The 14,084-nt window shown below is 43.6% G+C and overlaps 5 protein-coding genes across 5 annotated transcripts; 1 reads left to right on the plus strand and 4 right to left on the minus strand.

The window, feature by feature from the left end:
- Positions 1 to 1,941: 1,941 nt before the first annotated feature.
- Positions 1,942 to 4,318, plus strand: CCR75_006538 (uncharacterized protein; the record flags this gene model as incomplete). The annotated part of the gene is made up of 2 exons (XM_067964608.1): positions 1,942 to 2,052; positions 2,084 to 4,318. The coding sequence occupies 2 exons, from the start codon at positions 1,942 to 1,944 to the stop codon at positions 4,316 to 4,318; spliced, it is 2,346 nt and encodes a 781-aa protein (XP_067815437.1).
- CCR75_006537 (uncharacterized protein) lies at positions 4,024 to 7,976 on the minus strand. Its single transcript, XM_067964607.1, has 7 exons — positions 7,199 to 7,976; positions 7,052 to 7,134; positions 6,746 to 7,023; positions 6,549 to 6,682; positions 6,344 to 6,491; positions 6,076 to 6,268; positions 4,024 to 6,007 (listed from the first exon to the last, which is right to left on the minus strand). The coding sequence occupies exons 1-7, from the start codon at positions 7,956 to 7,958 to the stop codon at positions 4,469 to 4,471; spliced, it is 3,135 nt and encodes a 1,044-aa protein (XP_067815440.1). The 5' UTR covers positions 7,959 to 7,976; the 3' UTR covers positions 4,024 to 4,468.
- Positions 7,977 to 8,028: 52 nt separating this feature from the next.
- Positions 8,029 to 9,067, minus strand: CCR75_006536 (uncharacterized protein; the record flags this gene model as incomplete). Its single annotated transcript, XM_067964606.1, has 4 exons — positions 8,029 to 8,638; positions 8,708 to 8,788; positions 8,842 to 8,918; positions 8,979 to 9,067. The coding sequence occupies 4 exons, from the start codon at positions 9,065 to 9,067 to the stop codon at positions 8,094 to 8,096; spliced, it is 792 nt and encodes a 263-aa protein (XP_067815441.1). The 3' UTR covers positions 8,029 to 8,093.
- An 863-nt stretch (positions 9,068 to 9,930) lies between these two features.
- On the minus strand, positions 9,931 to 11,228 carry CCR75_006535 (uncharacterized protein; the record flags this gene model as incomplete). The annotated part of the gene is made up of 2 exons (XM_067964605.1): positions 10,290 to 11,228; positions 9,931 to 9,965 (listed from the first exon to the last, which is right to left on the minus strand). Exons 1-2 carry the CDS (start codon positions 10,474 to 10,476, stop codon positions 9,931 to 9,933), a joined length of 222 nt encoding a protein of 73 aa, XP_067815438.1. The 5' UTR covers positions 10,477 to 11,228.
- A 46-nt stretch (positions 11,229 to 11,274) lies between these two features.
- On the minus strand, positions 11,275 to 13,078 carry CCR75_006534 (uncharacterized protein). Its single transcript, XM_067964604.1, has 4 exons — positions 12,611 to 13,078; positions 12,267 to 12,539; positions 12,063 to 12,204; positions 11,275 to 11,994 (listed from the first exon to the last, which is right to left on the minus strand). Exons 1-4 carry the CDS (start codon positions 12,991 to 12,993, stop codon positions 11,902 to 11,904), a joined length of 891 nt encoding a protein of 296 aa, XP_067815439.1. The 5' UTR covers positions 12,994 to 13,078; the 3' UTR covers positions 11,275 to 11,901.
- Positions 13,079 to 14,084: the final 1,006 nt, after the last annotated feature.

The raw sequence follows: 14,084 nt of genomic DNA on the forward strand, positions 1-14,084 counted from the left end.
GTGAACATCACGCTTGCCTTGCTTGAGTTTCAGAAGCTCTGAACGAGCTCTGAACTCAGCCCTTGGTGGTTCAGACGTCTGTTTAAGTCGGGGTTTAAAAGCCTCTAGCGTCCCAAAGACGTATGGGTCGCGCAACTTAAGGCCCAATGCCCAAGTTTTGCCACGACCTGCCAGATTTGATTGAGCGAATGCGACTTGCATTTGCTCGTCGACGATGTGACGTGCCCTTATGGCATCGTCCAACTCGACAAACCATCTCAAGAGGAGGCTTCTTCGAATCCTCTATACTTAGAGATGTCAATCTTTAAAGTTTCGGGACGGCGCGTTTGCGTTATCCCAGGTACAGGAGTCTGTACCTGTTGTAACCTCAACATTTCTGCCTGTTGAGAGCCTTGCTGATTCAGCAAGGCTACTTTTTCCTTCATCTCGTCAAGTTCATGTTGTATGAAGTTGGCGATGGTTGAATGGAGAACATCTCTGTCCAAACCGGACAGCAAGGCCAAGATGGCATCATTGCCTACGGTCGAACTCATTCGTTCGACCGCACTCCTTTCTGTTTCACTTAGAAAGGAGTAGCTATCACGCGAAACGTGATGCGTATTTCCATTATCATCTAACATGTCCACGTTAGATGATGGAAATGTGGTTCTTGGACAGACTACAAGGTGTAACGGGGCACTACCGGTTTGTACTGCTTCAGTACAAGTCCACTTCGCACTGCTTCAGTACAATCCACTTCGCACTGCTTCAGTACAATCCACTTCGCACTGCTTCAGTGCGAGTGGTGCCTCACGTCACTTCACGTACTTTAAAGAGGGTTAAAGGAAACTGTATCTAATATAATTAAGTTCTTCTGTTTCTATCTATTGAATACTAACTTTTTATTATAAACTAATACAAAACATGTAAATAAGTCTTATCTGTCTCTCTTTGCGCGCGTCCAGTGCTGACTGGACCGCGAAGCAAGTAGATATAATGGCCCCTAGTTCTACCAATGGATAAGCTTTCCGAATTTAACTATGTAAAGTAATATTTTCCAGATATTATCTACCTTTTAGATTATATATTAATTAACAAACTTTAAGTGTTAATTTCATGTAACGACACACCCCGTTACAGTCACATTCTTCGAGCATGAACGTGGCGGATGCTTATAAAAACACAGGGTTGTGATATTTAATATTTGATTCTTACAAATATCCGTGAGCATTGAGTTAAAAGAGTTTTATATTTAGCTTCTCGTCACCCTCACATGTGGTCAGTCATACAGCGCACGTTATTGAAGTAGTTTCAGTTGCTTAATGGCAGTCGTTATGCGCCAGAGGATGTGTGGTGCGTGTTGATATTAAAAAATTTCCACAACATTAGGTAAAATGTTATGCTCATCAACTCCCCTCGTGTTATTTTATTGCGCGTGTAGTGTTTGTTAACGTGATAAATTTTTAAGCAATATTAGGGAAGCATATTATCGGAGGATTTATGAATAATAGTCTTAGCTCGTGAGCAGCCTATTAAATATCATTACCCCGTTATCAGAAGACAGACGTCCGTACCGCTGATACACAGATAAGGGTAATACAAAAAGATCTGATGTCAACTTGTCCATTTTGTCGAATTGAAATGATTACGTCCTTACTAGATGTACTTGTTGATTTTCGAAAATATGGTCAAAGTTGAATTACTTGCGCCATCAGATTTTGCAAGCAGTGCGCATTTCCGAGATTGTCCGACGCGACGGATTAAGTTCAAGCTGCAACTTCTTGGCACTTTCGGTACTTTTGAGCTGAACAGAAGTTAATCTGAGTCATGTTTGAAACTCAGATCGGCCAAGTGAGACAAAATAAAAGGAACCGAGTACTGCACATTCCAATGATTTGCATGCAATGGCAAATCTGTCACTTTTAAATTCACGACAAAGATTAGATCGCGCTCTGTAGAAGAATGACAAGACTGCAAACACCCTTTTTGGCAACTTTGGCCGGTCTTGCCGCAGCATCGGCTGTCACCGACCAGCATGTTCAAAGCCGTGTCGAGGAAATCATGTCGACGATGGTAAGACCTGCAATTGTTGCCGACTTTTCAGCTGGATATTGACATTACTGCACAGGACATAGATGCCATGCTTGGACAAATGGTACAGCTTGACGTTAGCACGATTCTTTATCCGAATCGCACATTAAATCGAGCTCTAGTGCACGAGCACGCTAAACTCAACATTGGCTCTTATTTAAATACCCCAGGAGCTGACCTGAATGACACACTGGCGAGCTCGGTTCAAAACTTCTCTCCACAAGAGTGGCGCGACTTGATTACCGAAATTCAACAGACGTTTGCCAGTTATGGTAGCCATCCAGTCATGTATGGAATCGATTCGGTGCACGGAGCTAATTACGTTCGCGGGGCAGTGCTGTTTGGACAGCAAATCAATGCTGCTGCAACATTTAACCCTGATCTGGTATACAACATGGGACGCATCACGGCTCGAGACACTGGAGCTGCTGGTATTCCATGGCTCTTTGCGCCCATTCTGGAAATATCGCAAAATCCGCTTTGGGCCCGAACATTTGAGACGTTCGGCGAAGACCCATACCTGGTTTCTGTCATGGCCGATGCTATTATTCGTGGCATCCAGAGCAATGGCACTACAGCTGCATGCATGAAACATATTATCGGGTATTCCAAGACCCCGTCGGGCCATGATCGCGCTGGCGTTACGATCGCAGACTTTGAACTGCTCAATCACTTCGCTCCATCGTTTCTAGCTGCCATCAAAGCGGGAGCCTTGACGGCAATGGAGAGCTACATTTCCATTAACGGTGTTCCCGTAGTGTCCAACACGAGAATTCTTCAAGATCTAGTACGCCATGATATGCGTTTTGACGGCCTAATTGTGACTGACTATGCTGAAATCCAAAATCTTCACGTGTGGCATCGAGTCGCCAAGACGGATCAAGCTGCGGTGGAGATGGTGCTCACCAAAGCTCCACTTGACATGAGCATGGTGTCTTTCAACACTACCTTCATCCAATTGGCTCGCCAAGCTATTCATCAAAAGCCTGCTCTTCTAGAGCGGATCAAGGAATCGACCCGACGTATCCTTACGACGAAAGCAAAGCTTGGCTTGTTTGAGAATGCGCTGCCAGGGACTGAAGCCGATATTGCTCTTGTTGGTCGAAATGAGAGTCGTCAAGCAGCATTGGAAATCGCGCGTGAGTCGATTGTACTTGTGAAGAACAAGGACAATATACTTCCTCTGAACCTCGATAGTGAGGTGTTTCTTACTGGACCCGCTGCAGACAACATCGGTCTATTGTGTGGCGGATGGACATTTCGTTGGCAAGGCGTGGACGGCAACAAGTTTTTTCCAAACGGAATTTCGATCCATCAGGGCATCATTAATCTTCTAAATTCAAGTGCCGGGACAGTCCACTACGCCAACGGACTTGATCTCAATGGTTCCTACTCTTCAAATACTCTTGAAATGATTGAAACGCGAGCGGGGCGACAAAGTTATACAATCGTCACTATCGGTGAAAGAGAGTACGCAGAGAAACCAGGCGACATCGATGACTTAAATTTGCCTCATGGTCAAGTTGAATATGTTCGTAAAATTGCTGCGTCGGGTACAAAGTTAATTCTCGTGCTAGTTCAAGGCCGACCTCGACTGCTTCAAGGTCTTGCGGAGCTTGCTGATGCTATATTGTACGCGATGCTGCCAGGCGAAATGGGAGGACAGGCAGTGGCTGAAATTATTTTTGGCCGCATAAATCCAAGCGGTCGGCTTCCTATCACATACCCGAAGACGCCAGGCACTATTGCGATCCCTTACAATCACCCAGTAAACACTCGTTGCCGTGATGGACCGTGTAAGATGGAGTGGGATTTCGGGCATGGACTGAGCTTTTCAATGTTTAAATACGGAGCTGTTTCGCTGAGCGAATCGACGGTCTTAAGTACCGATTTTTCTTCCCTAGACGTGAGCGTGTTCGTTACAAATGCTGGACCGATGGCTGGCAAAGAGACCGTCATGTTATTTCTCATCCAACCATACCGCATCATTTCAGTTCCAGAAGCCAAACAACTGAAGAAGTTTAGCAAGATTTACCTGCAACCAGGAGAAACCGAAAAAGTCACGTTTTCGCTCACTTCTGAAGACTGGGGAGTGTTCGATCCTCAGATTGGTCGTGGATTTCGTCGTATTGTCGAATCTGGTGAGTATGTCATCGCTATTAAGCCTGAAACAGAATGCAATGTCTACGACGAAGACAGTATGGCTAACAATCCCCTGTGTGCGAAATTTACGATCCTGGACAAGTAAGTGGCAATTGGTTTTATCAACTAATGCCTTCCATATCTGAATTAATCAATAGAATGCCATTTTGAAGTATACGTGAAAAGATGACGGTCTTTTCACGTACACTTCAAAATGCTTACCGCTTTTTTTAATTTTTTTTTATCAAATCCGCATCTAATTCTTAATAAATTCCTCATCTGAAGTATTTGTCAGCTCCGGTGGTGTAGACGAAGCCAGCTCTAAAAACTCTAGCAGCAGTGGTTGTGCACGAGTGTTGGCACATCTCTTGCATACCTCATAAAGATATCCATGAAGGCCAATCGCTTTTTGCTTTAGGTAGTGTGGATCAAACTTGTTCCACAGTCTTGTTCCAGGAAGAGTTGGAAGCTGTTCGGGTTGGAACATTTTTCGCAGCTCGCGATGCAGCTTTGTAAATTCTGAATAGCGTCGATGGACAATATTATTGCCAGCTGTCGAAGAAGCGACTTGAATAACAAAAGCGACGTATTCTTGATCGCTTTCATCATATTGGATCAGGTGCCCTTCGATTTTCGATTTTATCCATTCACCGCCGTTATCCGCCTTGTCAACTTCATCAAAATTTGCTCGTGCACTATCAGTCGTGATTAGTACCGAGGACGGACTATTTTCCAGCAAATCTTCATGGCGGAAGATCTCAACTGTAGGAATGCTCTTAAAGACTGTTAGCCAGCGATTAAATGATTCTTGATTCTGGACACGCATTTCACACGCAGCACCACGACGGGCTACTACACGAATAAGATATTCACGCTCGTAACAAAATGCTTTTGTTTTCCATAGCGCAAATTGTTCCACATAGTCTAGCTTGGGCGAATTTTCATAACAGGACAAGTGGTTTTCTTGAAGCACCAGCCACCGGTCGTTCCAAGAATCGTACCATCCATTTACAACCTTCTCTTTAAGAAAACCTGCTCTCAGAGCATTAAAATAGTCAATGCATTTGCCGCTTGGAAGATCAGCGAGTTTTGCAGTATCATAAAGTAGCTTTTCTGCAGGCAACTGTTCTACGAGATGGCTGCTTACTTTCACAATTTGTTCATTTATTACATCCAACCATGCATTACGCACTAGTGTTGACGAAGCCTTAAAAATATGCGCACCTGGTGGCGTGGTGCTGTTAGATATTGATGTGCTTCCAGTTTCTTTAACAGCTGTCTCAGTTGAAAAAATCTTCATCGTAAATGCATCGTCACCCAAGACTGCTTTTGTCGTTACCGTCAGCTTAAGTCGCCACTTTCGACAGCAAGCAACTTCGCTCACCCTTGACAAGAAGTAAAGGCGATCCTTATCAATTAACACAATCTGTTCGCGTGATCGTCCTGTGCATCGGTCGCGAACAAGAGCAGTTGAAGCTAGGAGCACTTTTGTATGCGGTGTGAGCTCCACATTGCATCTTATTAATTTAGGAAGAGGAATTCGGGCACTCATGTAGCGATGTAGTGTATCAACTACAGGTTGACATAATTGCATAATAGTAAAAAGTACAACGTCGTCGCTCATCCAGTACGATGAATGCGAGGCAGCAGCAAAAGCTACTTCCATCATGCCTTGCTCGTGCTTCCGACGCCGCGTTACGTAGTCATGACGATATTGAAACCCATGCACTGGACCTGTCAAGCTTTTCCATGAATCTTGCAGCTGACCGAATGTTTGATCTTTGACAGCACTAAACTGCGTACATTAAAGAAAGAGACCATGAAAACCTTTTCGTTCGGTAGCATATATGTCTGTATTTGTACCTGCATTAATTGAACGGGATCTCTGTCATGCATTTCTTGCTTAATTAATGGCTCGATACGGTACGCAACCGGGTCAATAGGGTGGTACACATTAAAGTATCGACGACAGTTAGGAATTTTAATTCCGGGAACAAACTCTCCGTCTTCAACAATAAGATCGCCTCTTGCCAAGATCATCACGCCCACGGGAGAGCTGCCGCAGCCACGTCATAACAATTGATTGTCATTCGTAATTGGTCGAATAAAGTCATAAGCGTAATTAGCGTACCCAACACCAAAAAAGTTGTCAATCTCAAAATTGAGACCTGAAAAACGAATACCGTTGCTAGTAACCTCATCGGCCTTGTGCGTTAAAATGTCGTAAGATATCATCGACCCTAGTGAATGAGCGAAGATCGAAATTTTTCCGTCCCAGCCTATATCACACGTACGAAATTAGTCAATGTAGTAATGTCAAACTTTGCATGAGTTACCGGGATGTTCGTCTATGAAGACGCGGTATTTTTCGTTCAGTTGTTGGGTGACAGAATTAACAATTAGCTGACCATACCGTGGCGATAGATAATACAGCACGTCCATTAGCGTTTCTTTATTAAACTCACGGATACTATGAACACAGCAATTACGTTAACCACGAGCACGAATCCTTGAATGAAACTATAAAACGTACGCTGAAGACCCTTCTGGCGAAATTAGATCAAAAATATTATCTAGCCCCGTTGGATCATGGAGGTCCTCGTGCCATTCAATAGACTGCATTTCAAGTGCGAGAGGAATATTTTGAAACGTCGTTTCCAGCATCGCGCGAAAAATATCACGAAACGCATGATTGCCACCTTCAATTCCTGTCTCTCCATTCCAAGATTTGTATTCACCATCACGAAAATCGATATGCTGCCCTATACCGTGGATGACAAAAACTAGGTGATTAAATGATCGCAACCGGATCTGTTTGCCAGTTCAAAATATCAGTAACAAAGGCAAATGAACTGAGCCTATGACTTGCCGTGGACGGAAATTCCTCGCCTTTCTCGTCGTCGCTGCCAGCTTCATCAACGCCTAGAGAATATTAAAGGTTTTAATTTGATTTCCTTTGGAAGTAGTCTGCTTCATATTGACGCACTTGACGAAGCCGATGATTTTGATGTCATCGACACACTGTAGCTCTTGTTTCGAAACTTAGTAATGCTTGGTCTGGCCGTTTTGCGTTGCATGTGATCATGATGAGCTTTTAACAGTGGCACTCGTTGAGACGATTGAGGCAGCAGCCTCGCAAAATCCACAACAATTGCATCAAGCATAGGTGGCGGAATCTGTTTTGACAAGTATGCGTAAAAATTCTCAGCCGATTCGTGGCCCAGGCCAAACTCGAGTGCGTTGGCTTTAAACCGCTCGAATTCTTCCTCATCCTGCAAGGCTTTCTGCACGCGCTCCGTCACGTCATTATTAAGTGCTACAGCCTCTTTGCGTCCTCTGACAGGCTCAACATCGTAGTAATTAACGTCAGCCTCGCTTTCTAAATCTTCCGAAGAGCTACAGTCGATAGACGAGTTGCTATGCAGGATCTTGCGCTCCAATGTTTCCACGTCCACTGCCACACTTTCTTCAATTTTTTTTCTTAATAGAGTGAGAGCATTATCAAGAAGTTGACCACAGTCTTGCAACATGCAAATATGCTGCCACACCCACTCGCGGGGCAGTGCGGATATCTGCTCCTTGTCCCACTGAAAACTATTGTTTTTATCATCGTGGCCTCCAATTAAACCCGCCAAAGATTTAGTTACTTCACTTAGCTGCTGCTTGTATATTTGCATACTATCACAAGGAATGAATGTAAGCTCAGGTAGCGCTTCTGCTGACGCGAATGCGACGGCCACGCTCATTTGAGTAGCCTTTATCCGCTGGGAAATGTCACTCCCGAGCGAATATCGGTTTTAAAATCAAGTTTGTAAGTTTTGTTCCCAGAACTAATCTGTAATTTTAAACAACCCTTAAAATTAAAATGATTCTAGTGCACCCTAATTTGGTCTGACAACCCAAGTCATAAAGTCGTCGATGAGCACAGGCCAGGCCTCGTTCTCGTCGTAGTTGTCGTAGGACTCGCGCACTTTCAAAAAAAAATCGAGAAGCAGGTCCCATGTGTCGCGTGTGACGCCCTTGACAGGCTTTCTTTCGGCTAAAAAAGTCAACCAGCTCGCCGTAAGGTCCTGAAAGCGCGTGGATAGCAGCAGGTCCCACATAGCCACAGCGATGTCAATGCTTAAGCTTTTTTGCCCGGGCTCTTTCGAGAAGCCGAAACAAAAGCAGTAAAACTTTTTAAAATCAGCCTCGCTCGTTATGGCTTCGCGCAGTTTTGGAATCATAGCCTTCAGCTTGAGGGCCGAGTCACAATCCATCTTCTGCATTCCCTTTTGCCACTCCTTGCGCGTAAATGCACACATATAGGTCGCCTCCATCTTCCACGCGATCACCAGCACTACTAAATCTTGCGGGTCAACGCCAAGATCCTCGCAAAATTTGAGGATACCCTCCTCGTTTATAATGTCGTATTCCTCATCAGGGTCTACCGCAGCAAAGTAAGACAAAATAAGTTGCCTTTTAGATCTTGCAGCCACAGATGCAACAGCCGCACCGACGTAATTATCGAACCACGCATTTACTGCGGACATGGACACTGTCGAGCTTTTCCTGCTATCAGCACTGTCTAAGCGCGCTGATTTGTAATTCAAAAGATTCAATGTTTCGCTTACACAAGGTTTTCCCCACCGTTAGCGTAAAACTCGTCCACGGCACGCATGAGGTCCCAGCTAAACTTTTCGAGGTATGACTTTGCCATCAAATCACTAGCGCACTTACAACAATAAGTTTGCGCAACTTAACCATATGCTGCCGTAGCAACCTACTTGGCGTTAGTCGTGCTCTTGAAGTCCAACAGCTTTTGCTTCTTGTCGTTTAAAACCTTGCTCGACTTCGCGATAGAAAACAGCAACATTTGGTGGTATAGATTAGTTGGGTTCTCATGCTACGGCAGACAAGAGCTTAAGGCATTGCCAACATCGCGCACAGGAGTATCTCACCATTTCTTGGCGGTCAGGAGATGAAGCAGATAATCGGACCGATAAAATGAGTTTCGAGGATACTAAAACCGAGTGTCATGCCAATCACAATTGGAAATGCATTATAGCGACCCTTTGTCGGAATTCGCTCGTTAATTGGATGAAACGAGACATTCCATCAACATATTCTTTACATCAATTAGTGACAAATTAACATTTTGAAAATTCGCGAGAGATTTAACTAAAGTTCAGCACTTAGATCGCAGATGGAGATAGCAATTAAAAAAGGGAATTGCTGCAAACACCAAATTTATGACTAGGCCGAGCAGCGTAGAAATCGATTCATGAGTTAAATGTGCGTCTTAAGGGGTCTGTGACGAGTTCGTGCCGCTGAACACTTCGTGTCGACTGCTTTAAAGTAACTTCTACTTAATACTTGGTGACAAGAGGACTCTTCTCACGCTTGGCCGAGATAGAAAAGTCTGCTTGCCAAGTGTACCTGATTTTTCTACACAAAGGAAGTTTTGTCGTAGATTTGATGGTCGATTAAAATGACGGTTTTAAAAAAATCGTTGGTTTCGTTTTTATCTAAAGCAGGGGAGTTTAAGCCTGGAAAGAAAAAAAATATTTTTAGAGGTGTGTCCGTAGCATAAATTGGCTGTGTCCCTGGCAATTCCCTTGAAAAAATAGAACGTGCAAAGCCGACATATTGATCACAACCTTTCCATTTGCCGATACGTTGTTTGCCTCCTAATTCCAATCGGAACTATCTCGCTGCAAATTGCGAGCTTAATATGGGTCACTTGGGAATGATATCTGACCAAGCACTAATTCCTGCACCACACTATAAAAGTGAAATCAAGAATCGTTAGCTAATGCCTAGTATAAAATCAGCAGCAATCTCCGGTGGCTATGTGTTTCTTATGACCAACAAATGTCTTGCTTTGATGCGCGACGATAAAAATTAATAGCACAAATGAGATGACATAAATTGCTTACCTTGCAATTTTATTGTCCCTTTATCAACATGTAATCCGGCAAAATAGTGAATCAACATGGTATTGCTGCTAACTCAAACAAGCACACTTATTGTATTCTGGATCAAAGCAACTTTTGTCAATGCTAAAAAGAATTTGACTATCAAATCCTTCTAATTACCAATATCAGCTCGATCCGTTCGGTGCAAAACTTCCTCTGTCGCATCCGTGAGTAATAATGGAATAAATTCTACATTCCTTGGCCGATAGTAGCGGTGTCCTACGACCGCAAAACATCCGCGACAGAGGCCACTGTGCGAAACGACGAGCACACAGCGCTCAAAATGCTTGTCAAATAATTCACTCATAAATTGGGCGGCTCGAGTGGCTATTTCTTCCGCAGTCTCGCGGTGATTTGGTTGTCACCACGTGTCATTCTCACTGACTCCACGACCAAAGTCTAATTGGGGGTATGCAGCCTGCTTAAGAGTCAGAACGGTCTTGGTTGACGACGTCAAGCGTCTCCCGTGCAAGTTCCAAGACGGACACGGGGATGTTGGGTAAGCGAGCGCAAACCCGATCGAATGTCTCAAGTGTGCGTTCCAATGGAATACGTACACATGCTGCAAGTGAAGGCCGCACGTCTTGATCTGATTTTCGAGAGTCAAACCGGCGTGGTCATTGCCGTGGGTTGTGAGAGGAGCGTGATTAAATTCGGGCGCGCCGCGTATTCCTCCTTCAGACTTTGGTACCCACACGCGCATGGGTGGCATTATGCGTAGCGTCTCCGTGACGAATCATCTTAATGCTTCATTTAGGGTGTTCCAGCTCGAATTCGTTCTAAATTCGTATACATCTTGCCAACGACTAATCCCATGTGCGTGGGCGGGTCTTCCATCTCGTCCTCGTTTGAGATTCCCATGAGGAAGAATCCGGCCACACAACGCAGGTGCTTTGACTCTGGAGACGGTGACGATAACATGATATTTTTCTATCGTGGGTGTCGTCCACCTTTAAACGACATGCCAGTGCATCCTTAGAAAATTGCATCGAGGTAAAGTATGGACTCAATCCACCTACAATTGTTACACTTAATTGAAATGATACTTTTTACACGGGTGGCATCTGTCTTTATTGACGTCACAATCGGATTGACATTTCGAAGTCGGATCGATGATCTATGCTTCGGATGGCATCTATTGGCTATGATTATTTCTACTGTTGTCTTGTGTCAATGTTTTTTTGTTAATTTAATACAAAAATAATAAGGTTGAGACTCTATCATCTACGCTTATGTGCCTCCAGGCCATTGACATTCTTCAATTAAATCAGACGGACAACCTACTTTAAGAGATTATTTTGCTAGACATAGAATCTCCGTCACTGGCTACGAAGCAAGCGAGGAGAAGACAAACACGAAGGTGATTTATGCCCGAGAAACCATGTTTTTTCGCGACGCCTTTGGCCGCACCAACACTTTCCACCAAGTCATGTGCTTTGCCCGCCGACATGTCCACCATTTACGCTTTTGATGCACATATTTAAAGCACTCGATTATCTCGATACAATGAAGTTCAAATAATTGCGAACCTTGTGTCCAACTGTTAGCTGATATATATAGATGTGATGAGATGTCAGTCATTAAATAATCAGCTATGATCGTTTTAAACTGCAGTTTTAGTTTATAATCTATGCACTAATAATTGCTCTGTGAATGCGAATTATCGATAAGATGCGCAATTTCGATTAGGCAATCAAAAACCGATGATAAAGTTGAGCCCAAAAGCCATGAGCTACATAAATTCAGCATCCACATCATCAAAGTACGGATGGCGCAACGCTTCTTTTGCACTGATTCTCGTCGATGGATCGTAACGCAGCATGGACTATCGGAAATTGCACAAACACCATGTCAGTGGCATAGGCTACAAAATTCAACAACGACCGCTCTAACCTCCATCAAGTCCAGCCCATACGAGTCGAGTTGCGGGAAAAGATCTTCCAAATTTTTTTTCCTCCACTTTGGAAAAGTGGGTGCATAATCGCGCAACTTCGTCACGCCCGGCCAAGTCGTCTCGTTAGGCGTGCCAAAGGTCCTGCAGCAATGTAGTCAATTATTTTCAATATCCTACGTTACGGTATTTAATGCAATACAGACTGGAAAATACGATAAAGCTGGTCGATCTCCGAGTCGCCTGCAAAAAGCGGCTTTTTCATCACCATTTCAGCAAAAATGACCCCAACGGACCAAAGATCGACTGGTGGAGAGTAAATTTCTTGACCCAGCAATATTTCAGGTGCACGATACCAAAGTGTCACTACTTCGTGCGTGTATTTCTTGATAGGAAGGCTAAAGGCACGTGCTAGTCCAAAATCGGCAATCTTGAGCTCTCCCGCCGCATTCACGAGCAAATTTTGCGGCTTTAAGTCTCTATAGAACACGTCAATAATTCATTCAAAAAATAAAAAAGCAGCAGCTTGACAACTAAGAATGCGACGCACCGATGCATTACACCTCGTGAGTGGGAAAAGGCGAGGCCATTGAGAAGCTGGTACAGAAAGCTCTTAATTTGCGCTGGCTCAAGTTTCCCAAGCGTGTGTTCCATGTGTCTCTTAAGGTCCTTGTCCATAAATTCAAACACGAGAAAAAGTTTACCGTCTTCTTGAAGGCAGTCCAATAAGCTCACTATGTTGCGGTGCTCCAATTCACGCAGGACCGAAATTTCACGCAATGCCGTGCTAGGAATCCCATCGTCCTCAGTTTCGAGACGTATGCGCTTAAGGGCTACAACTCTCTTGGTCTTAAGGTCGATGGATTTGTATACTACACCGTACGTGCCCTCACCTATAGAGCCACCCTTCTCGATGCGCTGGTACCGGTCCATGGAATGGAAAAGTCAAGTTGAATTTTAAAACTGCTTGCGCACATATTTCAAAAGAGAGTTTTGAATGTCATCATTTAACTGCCACATACATTCAAACCCATCAGCGAATCGATATTTTTAGAGAACCGGTATAGGCACACCCCTTTTGGTATAGCCACACCCTCCCCGTCAGTATTGAATAAAGACGTCATATAGAATATTTTCACTGTGGTCATTCCACGGCATCCAAAAATTGACACTTATTCCTTTTCAATCGTCTATAGATCCCCCCAAATTACATTTGGGAACCGATATAGCCAAACCCCTTAATTATCTATTTCTGTGTATATGAGAGTAGCGTAATGGTAGCAACTTGTTGATAACTAGAATTCATATTGAGAAACCTTTGTGCAGGCCTTCCCTGTAACGGGGTGTATCGTTACATGAAATTAACACTTAAAGGTTTTTAATTAATATATTATCTAAAAGGTAGATAATATTTGGAGGATATTACTTTATATAGTAATATTCAGAATTCTTATCCATAAATAGGTATAGACATTATATCTATTTATTCCACAGACCAATCAGCTGTAGGAGTAATCAAAGAGAGAGTTACAGATAAGATAGATATAAGAATTCAATTACATGTTTAGTGTTAAATTATAATTAAGTTAGCATTTACAAAGATAAAACAAGAGACCTTAATTATATTAAATACAGTTTTCATTTACCCTCTTAAAGCTAGTTGCCTTAAGAGAAGTCTTCCTCTGCACGTACTAGTGTACGTGAAATAACGTAAGGCACCACTCGCAACTGAAGCAGTGCGAAGTGGACTTGTACTGAAACAGTACAAGTCGTAGTGCCCCGTTACACCTGGTAGCATTTGTTGGTCCGTCCAAGGACCACATTTCCCACGTCTAACATGGACATGTCAGATGATAGTGGGAATACGCATCACGTTTCCCCTGAAAGCTACTCCTTTCTAAGTGATATAGAATCGAACGAATGAGTTCGACCGTAGGAAACGATGCAATCTTGGCAATGCTGTCCGATTTGGACAGAGATGCCCTCCATTCAGCCATCGCCAAGTTCATACAACATGAACTTGA

The sequence above is a fragment of the Bremia lactucae genome, linkage group LG10, assembly GCF_004359215.1.
Source record: "Bremia lactucae strain SF5 linkage group LG10, whole genome shotgun sequence".
Taxonomy (NCBI): Eukaryota; Oomycota; class Peronosporomycetes; order Peronosporales; family Peronosporaceae; genus Bremia; species Bremia lactucae.

Excerpts from the sequence above, each read along its gene's own strand:
- CCR75_006537 (XM_067964607.1), bottom strand. The coding sequence starts at position 7,958 with ATGAGCGTGGCCGTCGCATTCGCGTCAGCAGAAGCGCTACCTGAGCTT. Across the intron at positions 7,135-7,198 it reads AAAATCATCGGCTTCGTCAA|GCGTTGATGAAGCTGGCAGC; the intron begins GTGCGTCAATAT and ends AATATTCTCTAG. Across the intron at positions 6,008-6,075 it reads ATCCCGTTCAATTAATGCAG|TTTAGTGCTGTCAAAGATCA; the intron begins GTACAAATACAG and ends TAATGTACGCAG.
- CCR75_006534 (XM_067964604.1), bottom strand. The coding sequence starts at position 12,993 with ATGGACCGGTACCAGCGCATCGAGAAGGGTGGCTCTATAGGTGAGGGC. Across the intron at positions 12,540-12,610 it reads TCACGAGGTGTAATGCATCG|AGACTTAAAGCCGCAAAATT; the intron begins GTGCGTCGCATT and ends CGTGTTCTATAG. Across the intron at positions 12,205-12,266 it reads CAGCTTTATCGTATTTTCCA|GACCTTTGGCACGCCTAACG; the intron begins GTCTGTATTGCA and ends ACATTGCTGCAG.